Source organism: Rana temporaria, chromosome 8, assembly GCF_905171775.1.
Source record: "Rana temporaria chromosome 8, aRanTem1.1, whole genome shotgun sequence".
In the NCBI taxonomy this organism is placed as follows: Eukaryota; Metazoa; Chordata; class Amphibia; order Anura; family Ranidae; genus Rana; species Rana temporaria.
Window position 1 is genome coordinate 184069544 of NC_053496.1, and position 25725 is coordinate 184095268.

Genomic DNA, 25725 nt, shown 5'->3' on the forward strand with positions numbered 1-25725 from the left:
TTACAGGACAGGGTATGGGACACGGTACAGGAAAACAAAGCTCTAATGTCGGCTGAAGTCTTCTTCAGAAACAGACACGACCGGGGAGTGCCGATCTCCTGATCTTACGCAGAACTCTATGGCTCCTTCTGCTGATCTTGTCATCATTACAGGGCAGGGTATGGGACACGGTACAGGAAAACAAAGCTCTAATGTCGGCTGAAGTCTTCTTCAGAAACCGACACGGCCGGGGAGTGCCGATCTCCTGATCTTACGCAGAACTCTATGACTCCTCCTGCTGATCTCATCAATACAGGACAGGGTATGGGACACGGTACAGAAAAACAAAGCTCTAATGTCGGCTGAAGTCTTCTTCAGAAACCGACAAGACCGGGGAGTGCCGATCTCCTGATCTTACGCAGAACTCTATGGCTCCTCCCGCTGATCTCCTCATCATTACATGACAGGGTATGGGACACGGTACAGGAAAACAAAGCTCTAATGCCGGCTGAAGTCTTCTTCAGAAACCGACACGACTGGGGAGTGCCGATCTCCTGATCTTACACAGAACTCTATGGCTCCTTCCGCTGATCTCGTCATCATTACAGGACAGGGTATGGGACACGGTACAGGAAAACAAAGCTCTAATGTCGGCTGAAGTCTTCTTCAGAAACCGACACGGCTGGGGAGTGCTGATCTCCTGATCTTACACAGAACTCTATGGCTCCTCCCGCTGATCTCCTCATCAATACAGGACAGGGTATGGGACACGGTACAGGAAAACAAAGCTCTAATGCCGGCTGAAGTCTTCTTCAGAAACCGACACAACCGTGGAGTGCCGATCTCCTGATCTTACACAGAACTCTATGGTAGACATGTGCGTTCCCGTTCGTAAAGAATGGATTTTCGTACAAATTTGTTAGTATTCGTACATTCGTATCAATTCGAACATCCGAAAAGCTGAAAGAACCAAAATACGAAAATTCGGAATTACGAATAAGCAAAATAACGAACAAGCGAAAATACAAACGTATGATTGGACAATCTTACTAAAATACGAAAACACCGAAAAAGCAAAAGAACGAAAATGACATCTATAACGAACGATTTGCATTCCGTATTTTAAATCCTTTGTCTGTTCGTATTTTCATTCGTATGTTCGTATTTTCATTTGTGTGTTTTGTAAATCTGTTTCTTTGTTCGTAAATTTGTGTACGCGTATCGTTCTTTCGAATGGGCACTGGGCAGTGTAGTTAGTGAGTGATGTATCTTACTTAATATCTTAGCCAATCAGCTTATCTCTTTTGTGCTGAGTCACATTGGACGGTGTAAAGCCTCGTACACACGATCGGACTTCAAACAAACTTTTCCGTCTGAAGGGAGTTGGCCGGACTTTTGAAACCGAAAAAGTTTGTCCGATAGAGCGTACACGCGGTCAGATTTTTTGGAAAACGCTCATTTTGACGTTTGTTGGCAAAAAGTCCGACCGTGTGTACGGGGCTTAAGAGAAAGTCTATCTTAAAGCGGATTAGCCGTGTGTTGCTATGTATTTACGAAAGCACAAAATTACGAATCCATTAAACGAAAATTGTTATCTAACAAAATTACGAATTTCGAATCAACGAAAATAAATTAGACACAATTACGAATCATTCAGTATAAACGAAAATAAAACTGTTATGACAATACAAACGGGTCCGAATAGGAAAACTTGCATCTTACGAAATACGAACGGGTCAGAATAGGAAAACTTGAGTCTTACGAAATTACGAATCTTTACGAATCTACGTAACGAGACGAAACGGAACAAAAAAATACGAAAAATGTTGTTGTGCACATGTCTACTCTATGGCTCCTTGAGCTGATCTCCTCATCAATACAGAATACAGGGACATGGAGGTTTTTTGGAAATCTCTGAAATATTCCTATCTGCCGTTGCAGTGTGTAATACAGACAATTCTTACATTTTTTTATCTTAGATATTGAGGCTTGTTTTTCCGATAAAACATGGGGTGGCAGCTGTGTGGTGTGTCGATCGCTGTCAGACTGCTGGCATCAAGACTGTTTCCCTGCGAGCTGGATTTTTTTTGTGCGTTGTGCAGGATGGGGCTGAAGTGTATCGGAGACAGCTTGATGTGATTTTTTGCCCTGCGTCTGTCACGTATTGGTGGCAGCGGGGTGACATCTGACCAGCCATTTGTCACAGATTGGTGAAGGTGGCCAGGATCTGACACCATTGTTGTCACATATTGGTGGCAGCATTGTGAGATCTGACAACAACAGGGGATAGGGGGCTTATTTTAGATAGAAAAGAGATCCAATTCAACTTGCTTTGCCAGCACACCAAAAACTAAGCAAACATAAAAAGCTAAATAAACAAAAAAACATTACATTCCAGAAGGCCAATGTTAGTCATTTTTACATGATAGAAACCCTCATGTTATCCCCCATACATCCCCATCCTAATATTGTACAACCAGTACAGTCCTGATGATTCTCTCTTATTGGTCTACAGGAAAGCTGTATAGATCACATGACCAATGAGGATGGAGGAGGATCGGAGTCACATGACTGGGAAGATACTAAACCTCACCCTGGAGATCATCTACCTGCTGACCGGAGAGGTGAGGAGGATTCTGGGAGGTCACATGGCATCACTTTTATCTCTATTAATAAAACACAGACCTGACCGGAGAGGTGAGGAGGAGTCTGAGAGATCACATGACATCCCTCTTATCTCTATTAATAAAACACAGACCTGACCGGAGAGGTGAGGAGGATTCTGGGAGGTCACATGACATCCCTCTTATCTCTATTAATAAAATACAGACCTGACCGGAGGGGTGAGGAGGATTCTGGGAGATCACATGACATCACTCTTATCTCTATTATTAAAACACAGACCTGACCGGAGAGGTGAGGAGGATTCTGGGAGTCTAACATGATATTCCTATTGGTTCTCCAATACAGAGATTCCCTCTTGTGAAGTCAGGTGATCATATGACCATCACAGTGCCTCCATGTGACTCCCTAAAACCTGAGAGACACAACATGGAGAAGATTCTAGAAGTCATCAAGAAGATGATGGAGCTGCTGACAGGAGAGGTGAGCGGTGCCGGGAATTCTGGGACATTATCCAGTAACAGACAAGGGATGTGTCTGGATGGTGACTGTATCACGATGAAGAACAATCACTGATAGTATCATTAGGATCTGTACATTATCTGCATTGTTACCATTGATGTCATTTTTATTAAATATTTAGAGTGGAAACCTGAGAGATTCTAAAGTTGATGTAAAAGTCGAGATAAAAGAGGAGGATGATGAGGATGGGGTGATGGAGGAAGAACACAAAGATCTGTACCAGGACACCATGGTGGAGTCATCCAGCTACAGAAACCCCCTAGAGGGATGTCCCCGTCCTCTGTATTCCCAGGAGGATCACAACTATGCACAACACAATAAGGTAATTAATCAACAATTTATGTAGTTATGATTTCTACACAAGCATGTTTGTTACAGTAAATATTTTATTCATTCAGAGTGGAAACTTCGGGGATTATAATATTGTTGTTAAAGAAGAGTATAAAGAGGAGGATGAGGAGTATGGAGTGATGAAGGAGCTTTCTAAAGAACACAAGGGTCTCTACAAGGACATGTTGGAGCCACCTAATACCAGGAACCCACCAGAGAGATGTCCCCGTCCTCTGTATTCCTTGGATTCCTCACAGGAAGGTCACACCATCCCCCACTATCATCAGGTAGGTGGAGTTGAGGGTCGGGAACATAAAGTGATTGAACACTCTGACATGTGGAGATGATGTGTGGACTCTACAAGATGATATTTTCTATGTGATCTCACATCATAAATACTTCTATGTTACAGATGTTATTTTCTGCCATTCTGTTGGTTTAGGGTGAAGATCTGATGATCATGAAAACTGAGTGTGACGTAGAAGAGACGTATGTGAGGGATGATCAGCAATATACGGAGGAGGCTGGAATGACGAGGACATTCATAGAGGAGGACACTCCTACAGAGATCAGCACAGGTGACCCATAATATATTCTTCTCTTATCTCCGCTCTGTTACTGCTCACTGATTGGTCGGAGATATGGGACCTCCACAGAGAACATCTCCTCACTCATATCTACCTGATCCAGATGGAATCTTGATGGAAGTGAACTAACCCTCTCATATCTATTGATGATGTTTTTCTATTTTTCCAGGACACGCCATGGAGAAACCCTCAAAGGATCGTCTCACTTTATCTCCAGGTTGTAAAATGGAAGACGAGGACATCACAGGAGATTGTGGTGGAGAAAAGACAATGAGCTCCACTATGGATGGAGGACTTCACAGTGTGGATAGACCATGGAATCCCTCTGACTCTGAGCAACCTCGTACTGTGAAGGGTGGGGCCGGAATTCAGGGGGAGAAGACATTTTCCTGTCCCGAATGTGGTGAAAATTTTAACTTTATATTAAATCTTACCGCACATCAGGAACCTCACACAGGTGAGACACTTCTACCCTGTTCCGAGTGCGGGAAATGTTTTTTTTTTAAATCGGAACTCATCATACATTATAAATCTCACACAGCGGAGAGGCCCTATTCTTGTCCTGAGTGCGAGAAACGTTTCTCACAGAAATCACACCTTGTTATACATCTAAGATCTCACACGGGGGAGAGCCCGTATTCTTGCAATTAGTGCGGGAAATGTTTTTCACAGAAATCGCACCTCGTTATACATCAGAGATCTCACACAGGGGAGAGCCCATATTCTTGCCCCGAGTGCGGGAGATTTTTTTCGCAGAAGTCCCATCTTTCCAGACATCAGCGATTTCACACAGGAGAGAAGCCGTATTCCTGCCATGAGTGCGGGAAATGTTATGCACAAAAATCAGACCTAGTTGTACATCAGAGATCTCACACGGGGGAGAGACCGTATTCCTGCCCTGAATGCGGGAAATCTTTTTCGGTCAAGGCCAAGCTTTCTAGACACCAGATATTGCACACAGGCAAGAAGCCGTATTCCTGCTCTGAGTGTGGGAGGTGTTTTTCACAGAAGGCCCATCTTACCAAACATCAGAGGTCTCACGGGGCTGATAAGCGGTATTTTTGAAATTCATCGAGGAACACTAACATTTTTAAATACAGTGAAACCTCGGATTGCAAGTAACGCGGTTAACGAGCATTTCGCAATACGAGCGCTGTATTTTGTTTAAATCCTGATTCGGTTTGCGAGTGTTGTCTCGCAAAACGAGCAGGATTCAAGCCACAGCGATGTGCAGTACCGCGTTTGGCCTGAGGTGGGGGGGGGGGGCGCAGAGCAGAGCCGATCGGAAATGCTCAGAAATACTCTGGGCCAGATTCACATACATTTAGATAGGCGCAGCGTATCAGAGATACGATACGCTGCCGTATCTTACCTGGCTTTAAGTAGAATCCAGGAAGATTTTGTGCCGTAAGTTACGGCGGCATAGTGTATTTCTGGCGTCGGAATTCAAATCGGTGATTAGGGGGCGTGATTCATTTAAATGAAGCGCGTCCCAGCGCCGATTGAACTGCGCATGCTCCGTTAAGAAATTTCCCGCCGTGCTTTGTGCGAAATGACGTCGCAACGACGTCATTTTTTTAACTTAGACGTGACTTACGTCCATCCCGATTCACGGATGACTTACGCAAAAAAAAAAAACGGCCATACTTTAACATGGCAAGTCTATCTATACGCCGAAAAATAGCAGCTTTAACTATACGCCGGAAAAATCCGACTAGAGACGACGTAAGAGAATGCGACGGCCGCGCGTACGTTCGTGGATCGTCGGAAAAAGCTAATTTGCATACCCGACGCGGAAAACGACGCGAACTCCACCCAGCGGACGCCGAAGTATTGCATCTACGATCCGAAGGCGTACAAAGCCGTACGCCTGTCGGATCGAACCCAGATGCCGTCGTATCTTGGTTTGAGGATTCAAACCAAAGATACGACGCGGGTAATTTGAAAGTACGCCGGCGTATCAGTAGATACGCCGGCGTACTCGCTATGAGGATCTGGCCCTCTGTTCCTGAGCCTTCCCAAGCTTTCCTGAGTTCAGCAGAGCTGTCTCCAAGGTTCTCTAGCGCCCCCACCTATGGCCACATGCGGTATTGCATGCCATTGAAGTCAATGCGGAACAAATTATTTTCGTTTCGTTGGTGAAACTCGCTTTGATATGTGAGTGTCTTGGATTACAAGCTTTCTCCTGGATTGGTTCATGCTCGTAATCCAAGGTTCCACTGTAGTGACGAAGTCCGGTAGATGTGGAAGTCATGCTACAAGGTTATTTGAAGAAAGCAATGTCCAAAACAAGGCAAGAAGAAGAGGAGGCCACACCAACAAAATGGAAATGGCAATGACCAAAGGGATGGCAATAAAGATGGATGTGAGACCTCAGCTGAGGAGGATACCTGTCGTCTTTTTATTTTTGTTTTGTTCCTCCTGGTCCCCAGTTTTGGTACACAAAGTTCTATAAGACTCCATCAATCCTGGCGAATGGTCAACAGATGCTACAGCCAGAACAATATAGTATAGAATCCCATGGATAATGTTCTGGGCCTTCGATGATTCCGGGGCTAACAGGCCGTTTTGTGCCTTCCTATATAACCAAGTAGAACTTTAATAAAGATATTATCTGGAATTTCGAACTATTAGTTGGTCTTTCTTATTACATACAGTACTGTGACAACCATCCGGCACCCAGTCTGGGTGCTTCAAGATACAGCTTCCTCCAAACAGGAACCAGGAACAAGGTATTATAGCTGAATATTGCACCTAAGAACTAGACGACATTAGCTTAGGTGCAAACTGGAACTGATTATATTGTAATCTGACACAAAATATATACCTCACAAAATCAGGTAAGAGCTTTATCACATAGCTAAGGAACAGCCAACATAAAAAATAAACAGTAAGCTGTTTAACAACTAGTCACCTAGACAAGCCTAGGTGACTCAGATCACTGCCAGGGCCTCCACCCAGGACAAAGCCCCCATTCAGGATAGAGCCTCCACCAAGGACAGAGCTCCCACCCAGGACAGTACCTGCACCTAGGACAGAGCACCCAACCAGGACAGGGCATCTACCCAGGACAGGAACCCCACCCAGGACAGAGCTACCAAGGACAGGGACCCCACCCGGGACAGAGCTACCACGAAGGACAGGGTCTCCACCAAGGACAGAGCTCCCACCCAGGACAGTACCTGCACCCAGGACAGAGCACCCAACCAGGACAGGGCATCCACCCAGGACAGGAACCCCACCCAGGACAGAGCTACCAAGGACAGGGACCCCACCCAGGACAGAGCTACCACCAAGGACAGGGCCTCCACCCAGAACAGAGTCCCCAGACAGAGCCCCTACTCAGGATATAGCTACCACCCAGGACAATGCCTTCACCAAGGACAAAGCCCCCACCCAGGACCAAGCCCCCATCCCGAACAGAACACCCATTCAGGACAGAGCTACCACTCAGGTTAGACTCCCACCCAGAATAGGGCCCCTACCCAGAACAAGGCCCTCCCCCAGGACAGTGCCTCCACCAAGGACAGACCCCCCACCCAGGACAGGGTCTCCATCCAGGACCAAGCCCCCACCCCGGTCAGGACAGATCTACCACTCAGGTCAGGGCCCCTACCCAGGATAGGGCCCCTACCCAGGACATGGCCCTCACCCATGACAGTGCCTCCGCAGAGGATAGAGCCCCCACACAGGACAGGGCCTCTGCCTAGGACAGAACCCTCAATAAGGACAGAGCTACCACACAGGACAGGGTCCCCACCCAGGACAGAACCCCCACCCAGGACAGAGCCTTCAAACAGGACAGTACCTGCACCCAGGACAGGGCATCCACCCAGAACAGGGCCCTCACCGAGGACAGAGCTACCACCCAGGACAGGGCCTTCACCCAGGACAGGGCCACCACCCGAACAGAATATTTCTCTAAACCTGAAGGTTAAATAAGTGAACCAGAACCTTTTCTAAGTGGAGGAGTGGGATTGATAATAAAGTTGCCAGGGCTTCCACCCAGGACAGGACCTCCACCCAGGACAGGACCTCCACCCAGGACAGGATCTAAGTCCGTCGAAAATTCCGACAGAAAAAGTCCGATGGGGCATACACACGGTCGGAATATCTGACGAAAAGCTCCCACCTGACTTTTTCTGTCGGCATTACACCACGATGCTTTGCGTTGCACTTGGTGATGTAAGGCTTGGATGGAGCTGCTCGGCCATCGAAACGTATTCCAGGAAGCTCTCTATGTACTGTTGTTGTTGTTGTGCTAATCTGAAGGCCACACGAAGTTCGGAGGTCTGTAGCTATTGACTCTACAGACAGTTGGTGACTTCTGCATACTGTGGGCTTCAGGATGCGCTGACCCCGCTTTATCATTTTACGAGGCCTACCACTTTGTTGCCAGTTGCTTCCACTTTGTTATATAATACCACTAACGGGTTAGTAGCCAGGAAATTTCATGGATGGACACCTGAATCCAATGATTTGGAGGGCTGTCCCAATACTTTTGGCAATATCGTGTATCATCAAGGTATATGTGCATTTGATTTAATCCCCGGTATACATTATTTTTGTACAACTTGTATTGATGTATCAGACTTTAATAGACTTACTATTAACTAGGGTTGTCCCGATACCACTTTTTTAGGACTGAGTACAAGTACCGATACTTTTTTTCAAGTAGTCGCCGATACCGATACTTTTTTTTAAATGTGTCCCCAAATGCAGCCATGTCCCCCACAAATGCAGCCATGTCCCCCCACAAATGCAGCCATGTCCCCCATATGCAGCCATGTCTCCCATATCCAGCCATGTCCCCCCCCCATGAAGCCATGTCCCCCATATGCAGCCATGTCTCCCCCCACATCCAGCAGACCTGAACGGGCGGTCCGTGCTCCTCTATGGAGCCGCGAATGTCAGCGGTGGCATCCGACCCGCCAAAGTGTGACGAAGGAAAAAACGACCATCCGTCTGGCGGATCGGATTGGGGGAACACAGATAGACGGGTCCGTGTTCTTCCGATCCCCCCGTAGGGGAGAGCGGAGAAAAGACAGGGCGGTCCCTGCACAGTGTGCGGAGACCGCCCTGTCATCCGCCGGCTCACCGGGGATCAACGGAGCGATCCCCGCTGAGCAAGCGGAGGTTCACGGGGCGGATCACTACTGATCCGCCCCGTGTGAAAGGGGCCTTACCCTGCTCTGTGATCAGCCAAGTCCAAAAGATTCAGCGATCCCAGAGCGCACTGCAGGGGCACACGAGCAGCACAATCATGGGAGGAGGTCTGTAGAAGCCCTACCGGCATTAGAAGCCCGTGCTGTAGTCGTCTTTTGGCTAGAGCGCGGACAGAAAGCCGTTAAACCAAAAAATACAAATTTTCATCACAAAACATAATTGTAACCATTTATTGTATGTATATTTTGTAAGAAAAGCAGGATTTCTTTTTACCATTTTGTTGTATGTCGAGACCTCTAAAGTCTGCCATTCGTGTTTTTAGTCTGATCTCCCCTTTCTCTTCATCTACAAGCGATATCTATCTCCTCTCTCACCATGAGGTCTTCCATTGAAGGTCCTTCTGAAGATCAGACTACACTGCTAGAGGGACCCAACCAGCAGTGACACCTCCTCCTTCTCTCTCCTAGAGGGACCCAACCGGCAGTGACACCCCCTCCTCCTCTCTCCTAGAGGGACCCAACCAGCAGTGACACCCCCTCCTTCTCTCTCCTAGAGGCACCCAACCAGCAATGACACCCCCTCCTTCTCTCTCCTAGAGGGACCCAACCAGCAGTGACCCCCCTCCTTCTCTCTCCTAGAGGGACCCAACCAGCAGTGACACCCCCTCCTTCTCTCTCCTAGAGGGACCCAACCAGCAGTGACACCCCCTCCTTCTCTCTCCTAGAGGGACCCAACCAGCAGTGACACCCCCTCCTTCTCTCTCCTAGAGGGAACCAACCAGCAGTGACACCCCCTCCTTCTCTCTCCTAGAGGGACCCAACCAGCAGTGACACCCCCTCCTTCTCTCTCCTAGAGGGACCCAACCAGCAGTGACACCCCCTCCTTCTCTCTCCTAGAGGGACCCGACCAGCAGTGACACCCCCTCCTTTTCTCTCCTAGCAGAGGAAACCAGACAGAACTTTGAAGTCTTTAGTGATCTCTGATTTCCTTATAAAGAGTTTCTTCCATGATAGAGATCAGAGGAGCGCTCAGCCACGTGTTTTCTGAGGTGTATATCAAGGTGAGCTTCTTCCCAGTGTGAGATCTCTGATGTACGGACAAATATGATCCATATAGAAGACATTTCCCACACTCAGGACACTAATACACCTTAAGGGTTCTGTGGGTTCGGTAAGATAACGCTTCTGTGAAAAACATTTCCTGCACTCAGGATAGGATTACAGCTTCTCCCCTTTGTGAGATCTTCGATGTTTGACAAGTGCTGATTTCCGTGGATAACATTTCCCGCACTCAGAACAAGAAAACAGCGTTTCCTGCGTGTGGCACAGCTGATGTTCAGTAAGATTTGCTTTACGCGTAAAAGATTTCCCGCACTCAGGGCAGGAATACGGCTTCTCCCCCGTGTGAGATCTCTGATGTTTAACAAGTTCTGACTTCTGCGAGAAACATCTCCCGCACTCAGAGCAGGCATACGGCTTTTCACCCGTGTGCAATCTCTGATGTTTGGAAAGATTTGTCTTCTGTGAAAAAGATTTCCCGCACTCAGGGCAGTAAAACGGCTTCTCCCCCGTGTGAGCTCTTTGATGTGTAATGAGTTCAGAGTTCTGTGTAAAAGATTTCCCGCACTCATGGCAGACATACTGCTTCTCGCCCGTGTGCACTCTCTGGTGTCTGGAAAGAAGGGACTTCTGTGAAAAACATTTGCTGCACTCAGGACAGGAAAATGGCTTCTCACCCGTGTGAGATCTCTGATGTATAACAAGATCTGATTTACGAGGAAAACATTTCCCGCAGTCAAGGCAGGGAAATGGTTTCTCACCGGTGTGCAATCTCTGGTGTACAGAAAGATTGGACTTCTGTGAAAAAAGTTTCCCGCACTCAGGGCAGGAATATGGGCTCTCCCCTGTGTGAGACATTTCATGCATAACAAGGTCTGATTTCTGTGTATAACATTTCCCGCACTCAGGGCAGGAATATAATTTCTCGCCTGTGTGCAATCTCTGATGTCTGGAAAGCTTGTCCTTATCTGAAAAACATTTTTCACACTCGGAGCAGGAATAGGGCTTTTCCCCTGTGTGTGACCTGTAATGTATGTCCAGTTTGGATTTCCGTATAAAACATTTCCCGCACTCGGGGCAGGAAAATGGTTTGTTCCCCGTGTGTAATCCCTGATGTCTGGATAGATGGGCCTTCTGGGAAAAACACTTCCCACACTCAGAGCAGGAATACGGCTTCTCCCCTGTGTGAGTTCTCCGATGTCTGGCCAGTTCTGATTTATGAAGAAAACATTTCCCGCACTCGGAACAGGAATGAAGCTTCTCACCCGTGTGAGACTTCTGATGTACAGAAAGACCTAATTCAGAGCTAAAACTTCCCCCATGTTCAAGACAGTAAAACATAATCTCCCCCTCAACTCCAGCACCTTCACCCACAGTACAAGATTCCTCAGAGTCTGAATGATTCCAGGAGCTCATTGTCTTTCCTCCAGTGCATTCTTCTTTGATGTCCTCATCTTCCACTTTACAACCTGGAGATAAAGTAAGATGATCCTTTGAGGGTTTCTCCATGGCGTGTCCTGGAAAAATAGAAAAACATCGTCAATATATCTGAGAGGGTTATATCTCCCTGATCCAGATGGGATCTTGATGGAAATGAACTGAGTGAGGGGATGTTCTCTGTGGAGGTCCCAACCAGCTGGGACTCCTCCCCCCCATCAAAGAACCTTTGGTCCTCCTCCCAGATCACTTCTACATTTACACAGCCTTGTCAGAAGAGCAGGAACCAATGGGGGCTGGGAGGGGCGTGCTCTTTACACAACCACAAGCCTAGGCACTGGGTCATGTGACCTCTGATCAACAAAAGGGGCAAAGTTCAGACTTTCAGCCCCTTTACCATAGAACAAGTGACCATAGGCCTAGGCTTCTTGGGATATGCAGCACTGGAGGAAGTCTTCTGGAAGAAGAGGGACCAACCTAAGGAAGACTCAATCTGTGTTATCAATTATCATATCTGTTCTACTGTAACTAGGAGTGACACACAACCCAATACTGCCAGCTGAACCCCAGGACAGGTATCAGTACAGGGAGGGGACCATTATCAACCTATTATTGGTTGATATCACTCAGCTCCCGCCCTACTCTGGGCCAATCAGTGAGCAGTAACAGAGCAGAGATAAGGGAAGAATATATTATGGGTCACCTGTGCTGATCTCTGTAAAAGTGTCCTCCTCTATGAATGTCCTCGTCATTCCAGCCTCCTCCGTATATTGCTGATCATCCCTCACATACGTCTCTTCTACGTCACGCTCAGTTTTTATGATCATCAGATCTTCACCCTAAACCAACAGAATGGCAGAAAATAACATCTGTAACATAGAAGTATTTATGATGTGAGATCACATAGAAAATATCATCTTGTAGAGTCCACACATCGTCTCCACATGTCAGAGTGTTCAATCACTTTATGTTCCCGACCCTCAACTCCACCTACCTGATGATGGTGGGGGATGGTGTGACCTTCCTGTGTGGAATCCCGAGAATACAGAGGACGGGGACATCTCTCTGGTGGGTTCCTGTAGCTGGATGACTCCTCCATGGTGTCCTGGTGCAGATCTTTGTGTCCTTCTGGAAGCTCCTCCATCACCCCATCCTCATCATCCTCCTCTTTTATCTCTTCTTTAACAACAAGTTTAAAATCACTCAGGCTTCCAATCTGAATATATAATAAAAATGACATCAATGGTAACAATGCAGATAATGTACAGATCCTAATGATACTATCAGTGATTGTTCCTCATCTACCTGATCGGAATTTGCAATGTTGTGATCTTCTTGTGTGGTATACCAGGAATGCAAAGGCGTCATGCACATAATGTGTCCTTCAGAAAGCTTCTTTATCGCCCCATCCTCCTCCTTTATCTCTTCTTTAACCTCAACTTTAGGATCTCTCAGGTTTCCACTCTGAATATAGAATAAAAATGACATCAATGGTAACAATGCAGATAATGTACAGATCCTAATGATACTATCAGTGATTGTTCCTCATCTACCTGATGATGGTGGGGGATGGTGTGACCTTCCTGTGTGGAATCCCGGGAATACAGAGGACGGGGACATCTCTCTGCTGGGTTCCCATTACTGGATCCATCTGTAGGAAACACACACACTGACTGAATACATTGTTTCTATGTGTTATCAGATGATGGGGGATCTAGGTGGAGCCTCCGTACTGCTCTCTCCTTTACAATAAAGTCTCCTCTTACCCGGTGATGTGAGGGGCGGCTGATTCTCCATCATGACGTCCTTGTAGAGATCCTTGTGTCCTTCTAAATACTCCCACTCCTCCATGGAGAAATAGACAGTGACATCCTGACACCTTATAGGAACCTGACACACACAATGATACAGTCACCATCCAGACGTCTTCTATTGATGGTCGATATTGTCACTGCAGTGTAAGAGTTTTATAACAATTATGGTAAATTGAACAATAGTGATAGAAAAGTGATTGTAGTGCTGCACAAAGTAGAGGCAGAGCACATCAGCTGACCAATACAGCCCCCGGAACACACAGAAGGTAGATGATGAAACCATCCCACACCTACAGTACGACCTCTGACTAATACTCCTTCTCCTGCGCCAGATCCCAAGACCCAACTACGAGCTTCTTAACTGCAGCAACTTTAATATATACGCCATCGGAGCTGGAATTACCGCGGCTGCTGAATTTTCAGAATTATTGGAGAAAATCATATTTGACTTGCTGCAGGAGAAAGAATTGATAAATGTACAGTGAAACCTCGGATTGCGAGTAACGCGGTTTACCACTTAAGACCCGGACCAATAAACAGGTTAAGGACCTTGCCCCTTTTTGTGATTTGGCACTGCGTTGCTTTAACTGACAATTGCGCGGTCATGTGACGTGGCTCCCAGTTAAAATTGGCGTCTTTTTTTCCCTACAAATAGAGCTTTCTTTTGGTGGTATTTGATCACCTCTGCGGTTTTTATTTTTTGCGCTATTAACAAAAATAGACCGACAATTTAAAAAAAATATATATATTTTTTTACTTTTTGCTATAATAAATATCCCCCAAAAATATATAAAAAAACTTTTTTTTTCTCAGTTTAGGCCGATACGTATTCTACATATTTTTGGTCAAAAAAATCGCAATAAGCGTTTATCGATTGGTTTGCGCAAAATTTATAGCGTTTACAAAATATGGGATAGTTTTATGGCATTTTTATTAATATTTTTTTTTTTTACTAGTAATGGCGGCGATCAGCGTTTTTTTTTTGTGACTGCGACATTATGGCGGACACATCGGACACTTTTGACACATTTTTGGGACCATTGTCATTTTCACAGCGAAAAGTGCTATAAAAATGCATTGTTTACTGTGAAAATGACAATTGCAGTTTAGGAGTTAACCACTAGGGGGCGCTGTAGGGGTTAAGTGTGACCTCATATGTGTTTTTAACTGTAGGGGGCGGGGCTGGACGTGTGACGTCAGTGATCGTCGTTCCCTATATCAGGGAACAGACGATCACTGACATTGCCACAGTGAAGAACGGGGAAGGTGTGTTTACAATCACCTCTCCCCGTTTTTCAGCTCCTGTGACCGATAGCGGGACACCGGCGGCGATCAGGTCCGCGGGTCCGGTCACCGATCTTCGGACTGGGTCGCGAGCGCGCCTGATGTCCCCTGATGTCTGCAGTATGGTTCCCGGCGTGAAGCCGTAAGGCTACACTCCTGCCGCTGGGGGTAAGGGAACCCGGCAGTGTAGCCTTTCGGCTTCACACCGGGAACCCTACTGCACATGTGTGAGGCCCTGCTCCTCTCTCCTATTAGCCCGGCGGCCATGGGGAAAAGGAGGAGGGAGCCCCGCGGTGACGTCACTGTCGCGGCCGGACTCCCAGAAGTGGGAAAGGATACCTGTCAAAGACAGGTATCCTGTCCCACCTACCCGCCGAAAGGTGCCAATTGTGGCACCGGAGGGGGGGGGAATCCAATGAGTGGAATTTCCACTTAAGGGTGGAGCTTTGCTTTAACCCTGATGGGGTTAATCTAGGTCTCCACACTATATATGTGAGTATTATCATCTGCTAGAGATAAAAAGACATCACAGTGACTATGGAGGAAGAGGGTAGATATGATGGGGGTTACTGGATGTAAATAGAAAATAAGATCTTATTACCTTCTCTTCTGCCAGATCCAGCAATGTCTCCTCTCTACTTCCTCCCGACTGACCTCTCACCCGGAACTTCCTGTCTGTACCTGACATCACTTCCTGTCTTCCATAGAGACTTCCTATCTGGGTAGACATGGGATCACCACCCAGTGGAGATCAGAGGAACTGCAGCCCCAAGAAACATCTCGTAGTGTAAACACGGCCTTGTTCTTGTTGCCAAGTATCTTGGATGTAGGGTTGCCACCTCATCCCTTTAAACCCGAACACATATGAAGGCTGTATTTGATGTGTGCGGGTGAGGCTGTATTTGATGTGTGCGGGTGAGGCTGTATTTGATGGACGCAGGTGAGGCTGTATTTGATGGGCGTGGATGAGGCTGCATTTGATGGGCGCGGGTGAGGCTGTATTTGATGGGCGTGGGTGAGGCTGTATTTGATGGGCACAGGTAGGACTGTATTTGATGGGCGATGGTGAGATGGAATTTGATGGGCGCCGCTGAGACTGTATTTGATGGGCACAGGTGAGACTGTATATGATGGGTGCTGGTGAGATGGCATTTGATGGGCGTGGGTGAGGCTGCAATTGATAGGCGTGGGTGAGGCTGTATTTGATGGGCATAGGTGAAACCAGGGTTTGACAAATTTGCTTGGAATCTAGGAGCCAGCTAAAAAAGTTAGGAGCCAGAAAACGCGCCCCGTCCCGCCGAGCTCGCACGCAGAAGCGAACGCATACGTGAGTAGCGCCGGCATATGTAAATGATGTTCAAACCACACATGTGAGGTATCACCGCGATTGTTAGAGCGAGAGCAATAATTCTAGACCTAGACCTCCTCTGTAACTCAAAACATGCAACCTGTAGAATTTTTTAAACGTCGCCTATGGACTTGCAGATGCAATTTTGAAGCGTGACATGTTGGGTATCAATTTACTCGGCGTAACATTATCTTTCACAATATAAAAAAAAATTGGGATGTAAATGGGCAGGGCAAAGGAGGTGGAGCCAGGGGGGGGCGGCAAAATTAGGTTTCGCCTAGGGTGTCAAAAATCCTTGCACCAGCCCTGCTGGCGCCCCTGCATTCCCTGCTGCCGGTGCTAATGCAAACATGACAGCTTCAGCATCTCTCCAGATGTACATTTGCCTGGCTTGTCAAGATGGGTTGCCACAGCTGCTACGCTTGCACGTCATCCACGGTGTCCCTACGGACAAGCATGTGCCATGCTCGACTGTGTCGGCCGCTGTGCATCCTCTGCATCAGCATCCTCTGCACGGCATCCTCTGCGTCACTCCAGACAGGCCCAGGCCACATGCTAAACTTTCTGGGGCAGCCCGCAGGTTGGATGCCTCTGGTCTAGTCTATGTTCCTGTGTAGGGATGAGTTAAACACCCCCTCGTTCGGTTCGCACCAGAACCTTTGAACGGACCGAACGTTCGCGCAAACTTTAGAACCCCATTGAAGTCTATAGGATTTGAATTTTCAAAATCAAAAGTGCTCATTTTAAAAGCTAATATGCAAGTTATTGTCCTAAAACGGGTTTGGGGACCCGGGTCTTGCCCCAGGGAACATGTATCAATGCAAAAGAAAGTTTTGAAAACTAACGTTTTTTCGGGAGCAGTGATTTTAATGATGCTTAAAGTGAAAAAAAAATTGAAAAATTCCTTTAAATATCGTACCTGCTGGGTGTCTATAGTATGCCTGTGAAGTGGCACGTGTTTCCCGTGTTTAGAACTGTCCCTGCACAAAATGAGATTACTATAAGACAAAAGTTATTTAAAACTGCTTGCGGCTTTAATGTAATGTTTGGTCCCTGCAATATGGATGAAAATCATTGAGAAAAATAGCATGGGTTTCCCCGCCCCCTCCCCCCAAGTCATTACAAGACCCTTTGGCCCTATATACTTTGAACAGCATTATACAGGCGGTGCAAACAAGACGGGGACTGTAGGTTTGTTGTTAAGTAGAATCTGTTTGTAATTGTGAACTGGTACTTTTTTAAAGTTTTAAAATCTTTTTTTAAGCTTTTTTGAAAACATAGAGAAGGGTTATCAGCCCTGTAACATTTGTTTTGCTGTCTGTGTGCATCTGTTCAGAAGATTGCAATTCACTTTCTGTCCCAATGACAAATGATTTTTTGAAAATTTGAGGTTTTTTTTTGTGAAACAAGGATTGGTGATAAAGCATCAGTGGACAGGAGACACCTCTTACAGAAGAGAATTTCCCTTCCTAGGGGTAGATTTAGAGTCGTTTGTAAGTTGGATGTTTGAAAGTAGGGGCCTGACGTATATACTCTGCATAAATTTGGGCCCTAGGTGTTGGTGTTGCCACAACACTGTAAGCCCTCACAGTTAGTCTTGGTGGGCGCTGAAACGCCCTGCTGTAAACTATTATATCAAGAATTGTAATTACATGCCATTGTTGAACAGTGGTAGAAAAATTGGGCCTTTGATGACGGCGCTGGTGTCACAACACACTAAGTCCTCACAGTTACTCTTGGTGGGCGCAGGAATGGGCCCTGCTGTTAAATATTAGATCAAGAATTGTAATTACATGCCATTGTTGAACAGGGGCAGAAAAATTGGGCCTTTGTTGGTGGTGCCACAACACTGTAAGCCCTCACAGTTACACTTGGTGGGCGCAGAATGGGTGCAATGAAAATACTTGCTGATCCGCCACTGCCTGCGGTATTAATATGACAACAGCAATGGTATTCACGTGGCTTTAGGTGCACACTGTGCAGAGGACACAGTATACCACGTGAGAGTATGTGCAGATCCCCTGCCTGTAGGAATTAATATGAGAACACCAGCAAATATATTGACGTAGCTTTAGGGGCACACTGTGCAGAGGACACAGACAGTACACCAAGTTAAAATACTGCAGCTAGCACAATCACCTGCCTGCCAGTATATTTGGAGGAGCGGATCTATCTAAACTCAATACAGTGTATAAATATATATACAGCATCTGTGGCAGAGACTTGATCCTAAGTTCGAGTGACACTCTGGCTGCCAGGCTGGTGAGAAAGGCCTGACCCGGTGCGCTATACCCACTCTGGCTAGAGTGGTGATGTAAAGTTTGTCGTTGGAAGCGGGACTGTTTCCCTATCCAGTTACACCTGAATTTGCCATTTCCTATTCTTCTAGCTCTTCCCCCCATTTCTACTATTATCGTTTTTACCCCGCTGGGTAATAAAAGCACAGAAAAGATACCTGTCGTGTGGACATTCCCTTTATTACAGCTCTCATCAAGTACCCCAGACGGCGGATATACAGAGGTAACGTGCCACCCCAAAACAAACCAGCAGCTCCTTCGGGGTAGTTCTACATAGATGTATATAAAATTAACTTTTTATCTTTCAAAAAGTGTTTCCCAGTTCTAAACCTTTCATCCAAGTTCTAAATTGGTGCATTCGTACATTTTAAAAGCCAATATAAAGGAATAGTAGTGGTGAAATAAAGCCCTTGTAGATTTATTAACCTTTTTTTTGGTTAATTCTCCTTTAAGGGGGTGTGGCAGGGGGCGTGTCCTATGCCTACATACGTTTGTTCGTAGGTGTTCCTCATTCCCTCATTGAGCTATGACTAAGCATTGATGTTCAATGTGAAACGCGTCAGCTGTTTATTTCCCACTGTATGCTGTTTTTTGTAGTGTATTTTCTTTTTACCCAATAAAGGGCACGTCTTTTTTAGACATTGGAGTGCAGCTGTCCGTATACATTCCTTTCCTTGCATGCTTCATGCATTGCCGGCACCCGTTGGTTCCTGAGTGGACAGTGATTGCCTTAGGTGTGCTCACCTGGAGCGGCAGTTTTCTCCATTTGTTCCTCATTCCCATCTCGAAATGTTGGGAGGTGTGACTTTACGTTTGTTCGTAGGTGTCCCTCATTCCCATCTCAAAATGTTGGGAGGTATGACTTATGTTATGTCATTGGGCCAGATCCACATACATGTAGAACGGCGCAGCGTATCAGAGATACACTACGCCGCCTCAGCGATTTCGCGGAGTAAGTTACGGCGGCGTAGTGTATTTCTGCCGGCGGATTTCAAATTGGGCGGGTTGGGGGCGGGTTTCATTTAAATGAAGCGCGTCCCCGCGCCGAATGGAATGAAATGCGCATGCGTCGTCCAGAAATTTCCCGCCGTGCTTTGCGCGAAATGACGTTGCATCGACGTCATTTTTTGAACTTAGACGTGAGTTACGTCCATCCCTATTCACGGACGACTTACGCAAAAAAAAAAAAAATTCTAATTTCGACGCGGGAACGACGGCCATACTTAACATGGCAATTCTATGTATACGCCGCAAAATACCAGCTTTAACTATACGCCGGAAAAAGCCGACTACAGACGACGTTAGAAAATGCGACGGCCACGCGTACGTTCGTGGATCGTCGTAAATCGCTAATTTGCATATCCGACACGGAAAACGCCACCCAGCGGACGCCGAAGTATTACATCTTAGATCCGAAGGCGTGCGAAGACGTACGCCTGTCTGATCTAACCCAGAAGCCGTCGTATCTTGTTTTGAGGATTCAAAACAAAGATACGACGCGGGAATTTTGAAATTACGCGGCGTATCAATAGATACGCCGGCGTAATTTCTTTGTGAATCTGGCCCATTGTGACTAAATAGCGTCTAGATACAACAAACTTTAGGCAACATCAATATTTTTGCAGCAAAATCAATTGCAAAAAATCCAGAGCAGTAATATATTTCTATCCCCCCTTGGTGGGAGTGGAGATGACCCATCTATAAGGCTGCATTCACATCTGAGCGTAGGTCGTTCGGTCGTTTATTCAGGGGTTTTTTTCTGGCATTTTGTAGCGCGTTTTCATGCTTATTTGCGCGTTTGCATACAGCGTCCTCCGACGTTTTTGTACTTCAACGTTTTTTATTTTAGCCAATAGGAAAAATTATCATCTTTTCATCACTTGTTGCTATGTTCTTAGATTGTTTTTATCTTCTGCCTGGTTGAAATGTTCTATTGATTAAAGCGACAAAACACCCGTAGCAAACGCTCGTTGTCGCGCTAGTCGCTTGAATCAAGCGTTTCTATGGGAAATGGAAACGCCCAAACCGCCTGATTCACGCAACAAAAAAGGGTCCGGAACTTGTTTGAGCTTCAGGCGTTCGGCGTCAGGCGTTTTGGAGTGGAGATGTGAACCATCTCCATAGGGAATAATGTATTTTTTCCCCTCTAGCATTTTTGAGCGTTGCGCTTCAGGCGACAAAACGCTCAGGTGTGAATGCAGCCTAAGGATATACAGTACATACACACAGTGAGGCACCGTACACACGTCCGAGGAACTCGACGTGCCAAACACATCGAGTTCCTCGTCGAGTTCAGCGTTGAAGCCGTCGAGGATCTCGGCAGGCCGACTTTCCTCATTGAACAACGACCGAGTTTCTCAGCAGAATCCAGCTCCGATCGAGTTTCTGGCTGAATTCTGCCGAGAAACTCGGTCGTGTGTACGGGGCCTCACACACAGCACAAGGCCGTGTTCACACTACGAGACGTTTCTCTGAGCTGCAGTTCCTCTGAGCTCCACAAGGTTGTGATCTTCACAGCTACCCAGACAGGAAGCCTCTATGGAAGACAGGAAGTGATGTCAGGCATCGGCAGGAAGGCTCTATGGAAAAAAGGGACAAGAGTGACGTCAGGCACAGAGAGAAAGTAGAGAAGAGACGTTGCTGGAACCTGCAGCAGAGGAGGTAATGAGATTTTATATTTATAAAGTGCAATTTGGCTGGGAACAGCAATTTCTTTTATTAGTTTAACCCCTTCCCGCCCGTGCTATAGCCAAAAGATGGCTACAGCTCGGCTCTCCAGTTCCGTGGACGACCTTCTAGAACTGCACCTCCCATGAACCCCCTGGGCCGTGATTCGGGCACGTTCTGTGACCACTGTGTCCTTTTAGTTCGTAGAATAGAATGGCTGTGAGGACAGAGCCTTGAAGAACCCCAATAAAAGAGGAGAAGAGAAAGTAGAGTTGTAGGGGTGATTCGATAGGTAGGAGCAGAACCAAGAAGGAGCCTTGAAGGCCACAGGAGTGGAGATTTTTGAGGAGGAACAGGTGATCAACTATATCAACCCAGCAGAAAGGTTTAATAATATGAGTATAGAGTAGTGACCGTAGGTTTTGACACTAATGCCGCGTACACACGATCGGACATTCCGACAACAAAACCGTGGATTTTTTTCCGATGGATGTTGGCTCAAACTTGTCTTGCATACATACGGTCACACAAATGTTGTCGGAAATTGTGAACGTCAAGCACACAGTGATGTATAAGACGTACGACGAGCCGAGAAAAATTAAGTTCAATAGGCAGTGTGGCTCTTCTGCTTGATTCCGAGCATGCGTTGGAATTTTGTGCGTCGGAATTGGGTACACACACTTTGAATTTCCAACAAGAAGTTATGTTGTCGGAAAATTTAAGAACCAGCTCTCAAACATTTGTTGTCGGAAATTCCGACAGAAAATGTCCGATGAAGCCTACACCCGGTCGTATTTTCCGACAAAAAGCTCACATTGAACTTTTGTTGTTGGAAATTAGAAACCCTCATATTATCCCCCATCCTAATATTGTACAGTCCAGATAATTCTCTGTTATCGTTTATTGGTCTACAGGAAACCTGCATAGATCACATGACCAATGAGGATGGAGGAGGACCGAAGTCACGTGACTGAGAAGATATTAAAACTCACCCTGGAGATCATCTACCTGCTGACCGGAGAGGTGAGGAGGATTCTGGGAGGTCACATGACATCACTCTTATCTCTATTAATAAAACACAGACCTGACCAGAGAGGTGAGGAGGATTCTGGGAGGTCACATGACATCACTCTTATCTCTATTAATAATACACAGACCTGACCGGAGAGGTGAGGAGGATTCTGGGAGGTCACATGACATCACTCTTATCTCTATTAATAAAATACAGACCTGACCGGAGAGGTGAGGAGGATTCTGGGAGGTCACATGACATCACTCTTATCTCTATTAATAATACACAGACCTGACTGGAGAGGTGAGGAGGATTCTGGGAGGTCACATGACATCACTCTTATCTCTATTAATAAAACATAGACCTGACCGGAGAGGCGAGGAGGATTCTGGGAGGTCACATGACATCACTCTTATCTCTATTAATAAAACACAGACCTGACCGGAGAGGTGAGGAGGATTCTGGGAGGTCACATGACATCACACTTATCTCTATTAATAAAACACAGACCTGACCGGAGGGGTGAGGAGGATTCTGGGAGGTCACATGACATCACTCTTATCTCTATTAATAAAACACAGACCTGACCGGAGAGGTGAGGAGGATTCTGGGATTCTAACATGATATTCCTATTGGTTCTCCAATACAGAGATTTCCTCTTGTGAAGTCAGGTGATCATATGACCATCACAGTGCCTCCATGTGACTCCCTAAAACCTGAGAGACACAACATGGAGAAGATTCTAGAAGTCACCAAGAAGATGATGGAGCTGCTGACAGGAGAGGTGAGGGGTGCCGGGAATTCTGGGACATTATCCCGTAACAGACAAGGGGTGTGTCTGGATGGTGACTGTATCATTGTGTGTGTCAGGTTCCTATAAGGTGTCAGGATGTCACTGTCTATTTCTCCATGGAGGAGTGGGAGTATTTAGAAGGACACAAGGATCTCTACAAGGACGTCATGATGGAGAATCAGCCGCCCCTCACATCACCGGGTAAGAGGAGACTTTATTGTAAAGGAGAGAGCAGTACAGAGGCTCCACCTAGATCCCCCATTTCTGATAAACACATAGAAACAATGTATTCAGTCAGTGTGTGTGTTTCCTACAGATGGATCCAGTAATGGGAACCCACCAGAGAGATGTCCCCGTCCTCTGTATTCCCGGGATTCCACACAGGAAGATCACAACTACACACATCATGATCAGGTAAATAAGTAACAATTATTGGTAGTTATGATTTATACACAAACATTTTTGTTATAATAAATGTTTTATTATATATTTAGAGTGAAGACCCCAGAGATTGTATTATTGTTGTTAAAGAAGAATATAAGACAGAGGATGAGGAGTATGGTGTAATGAAGGAACTTTCTAACGGACCCAAGGATCTCTACAAAGACAATATAGTGGAGCCACCTAGTAAGAGAAACCCACCAGAGAGATCTCCCCCTCCTCTGTATTCCCGGGATTCCACACAGGAAGGTCACACCATCCCCCACCATCATCAGGTAGGTGGAGTTGAGGGTCGGGAACATAAAGTGATTGAACACTCTGACATGTGGAGACGATGTGTGGACTCTACAAGATGATATTTTCTATGTGATCTCACATCATAAATACTTCTATGTTACAGATGTTATTTTCTGCCATTCTGTTGGTTTAGGGTGAAGATTTGATTATCATAAAAACTGAGTGTGACGTAGAAGAGACGTATGTGAGGGATGATCAGCAATATACGGAGGAGGCTGGAATGACGAGGACATTCATAGAGGAGGACACTCCTACAGAGATCAGCACAGGTGACCCATAATATATTCTTCTATTATCTCTTTTTATTGCACACTGATTGGTCCATAGTAGGATGGGAAACTAAGCTATAGAAGCTTAGGCCTATGGTCACTTGTTCTATGGTAAAGGTCCTGCAAGTTGGAACTTTGAACCCCAATGGTTCCTGCTCTTCTGACAAGGCTGTGTAAATGTAGAAGTGATCTGGGAGGAGGACCAAAGGTTCTTTGATGGGGGGAAGAGTCCCAGCTGGTTGGGACCTCCACAGAGAACATCTCCTCACTCATATCTACCTGATCCAGATGGAATCTTGATGGAAGTGAACTAACCCTCTCAGATATATTGATGATGTTTTTCTATTTTTCCAGGACACGCCATGGAGAAACCCTCAAAGGATCGTCTCACTTTATCTCCAGGTTGTAAAATGGAAGATGAGGACATCACAGGAGATTGTGGAGGAGAAAAGACAATGAGATCCACTATGGATGGAGGACTTCACAGTGTGGATAGACCATGGAATCCCTCCGACTCTGAGCAACCTTGTACTGTGGGGGATGGGGCCGGAATTCACGGGAAGAAGAAATGTTCCTGTCCTGGATGTGGGATAAGCTTTAGCTCTGATCAATTTTTCTCTGTTCATGGGAGGTCTCACACGGGTGAGGAACTTTATTCCTGTTCTGAGTGCGGAAAATGTTTTCCTCACAAATCAAAACTTCTCACACATTACAGATCTCACACAGGGGAGAAGCCGTATTCTTGTCCCGAGTGCGGTAAATCTTTTTCTCGGAAGTCCTGTCTTTCTAGACATAAGACATTGCATACCGGTGAGAAGTTGTATCCCTGCACTGAATGCGGAAAATGTTTTACACAGAGCACCAATCTCTCGAGACACCAGAGACTGCACATGGGCGAGAAGCCTTTTGCCTGCCTCGAGTGCGGGAAATGTTTTTCACGGAAATTAGATCTTGTCGTACATTACAGATCTCACACAGGAGAGAGGCCGTATTCCTGCCCCGAGTGCGAGAAATGTTTTTCAGATAAGGCCGGCCTTACCAAACATAAGAGATGTCACACGGGCGAGAAGCCGTATTCCTGTTCCGAGTGCGGGAAATGCTTTTCACGGAAATCCATTCTTACTGAACATCAGATTTGTCACACACGGGAAAGGCTGTTTACCTGCTCTATGTGTGGAAAACGTTATCTACGGAAATCAGAACTTGTCAAGCATCAGAGATCTCACACGGGGGAGAAGCCGTATTCCTGCCCTGAGTGTGGGAAATGTTTTTCACAGAAGTCTTATCTTACCAAACATCGGAGAACCCACACAGCCCTCGAAGGTGTATTAGTGTCCTGAGTGTGGGAAATGTCTTCTATATGGATCATATTTTGCCGTACATCAGAGATCTCACACTGGGAAGAAGCTCATCTTGATATACACCTCAGAAAACACGTGGCTGAGCGCTCCTCCGATCTTTATCATGGAAGAAACACTTTATAAGGAAATCGGAGATTACTAAAGACTGTCTAGTTCAGAAAGGGTTTTGTTTGGGTTACTCTGCTAGGAAAGATACAAGGGATGCGACACTGCTGGCTGAGACCCTCCTGTAGTGGACAGCCGTGGCCAAAAGTTTTGAGAAAGACACAAATAATAATTTTCACGAAGTCCGCTGCCTCCGTTCTTGTGATGGAAATTTACATATACTCCAGAATGTTATGAAGAGTGATCGGATGTTTAGAATCCATTGAAAAGTCCCTCTTTGCCATAAAAATCCACTTAACCACTTCAGCCCCGGACCATTTGGCTGCCCAAAGACCA

General features: G+C 46.2%; 3 protein-coding genes and 1 long non-coding RNA gene across 4 annotated transcripts; 3 read left to right on the top strand and 1 right to left on the bottom strand.

Annotated features, from left to right (window-relative positions):
* Positions 1 to 3706: 3706 nt before the first annotated feature.
* LOC120909582 (zinc finger protein 572-like) lies at positions 3707 to 5190 on the top strand. Its single transcript, XM_040321349.1, has 3 exons — positions 3707 to 3740; positions 3896 to 4031; positions 4210 to 5190. The coding sequence occupies exons 2-3, from the start codon at positions 3908 to 3910 to the stop codon at positions 4689 to 4691; spliced, it is 606 nt and encodes a 201-aa protein (XP_040177283.1). The 5' UTR covers positions 3707 to 3740; positions 3896 to 3907; the 3' UTR covers positions 4692 to 5190.
* A 4866-nt stretch (positions 5191 to 10056) lies between these two features.
* On the bottom strand, positions 10057 to 11778 carry LOC120909567 (zinc finger protein OZF-like). Its single transcript, XM_040321331.1, has one exon. The coding sequence runs from the start codon at positions 11771 to 11773 to the stop codon at positions 10424 to 10426; it is 1350 nt and encodes a 449-aa protein (XP_040177265.1). The 5' UTR covers positions 11774 to 11778; the 3' UTR covers positions 10057 to 10423.
* Positions 11779 to 20904: 9126 nt separating this feature from the next.
* On the top strand, positions 20905 to 22811 carry LOC120909593. Its single transcript, XR_005741311.1, has 3 exons — positions 20905 to 21105; positions 22026 to 22134; positions 22773 to 22811. It is a non-coding gene; the product is annotated as an uncharacterized LOC120909593 (long non-coding RNA).
* A 438-nt stretch (positions 22812 to 23249) lies between these two features.
* Positions 23250 to 25413, top strand: LOC120909585 (zinc finger protein 391-like; the record flags this gene model as incomplete). The annotated part of the gene is made up of 4 exons (XM_040321354.1): positions 23250 to 23330; positions 23411 to 23632; positions 23788 to 23923; positions 24278 to 25413. Coding segments are annotated over 4 exons (1425 nt in total), but the record flags the coding sequence as incomplete, so codon positions are not given.
* Positions 25414 to 25725: the final 312 nt, after the last annotated feature.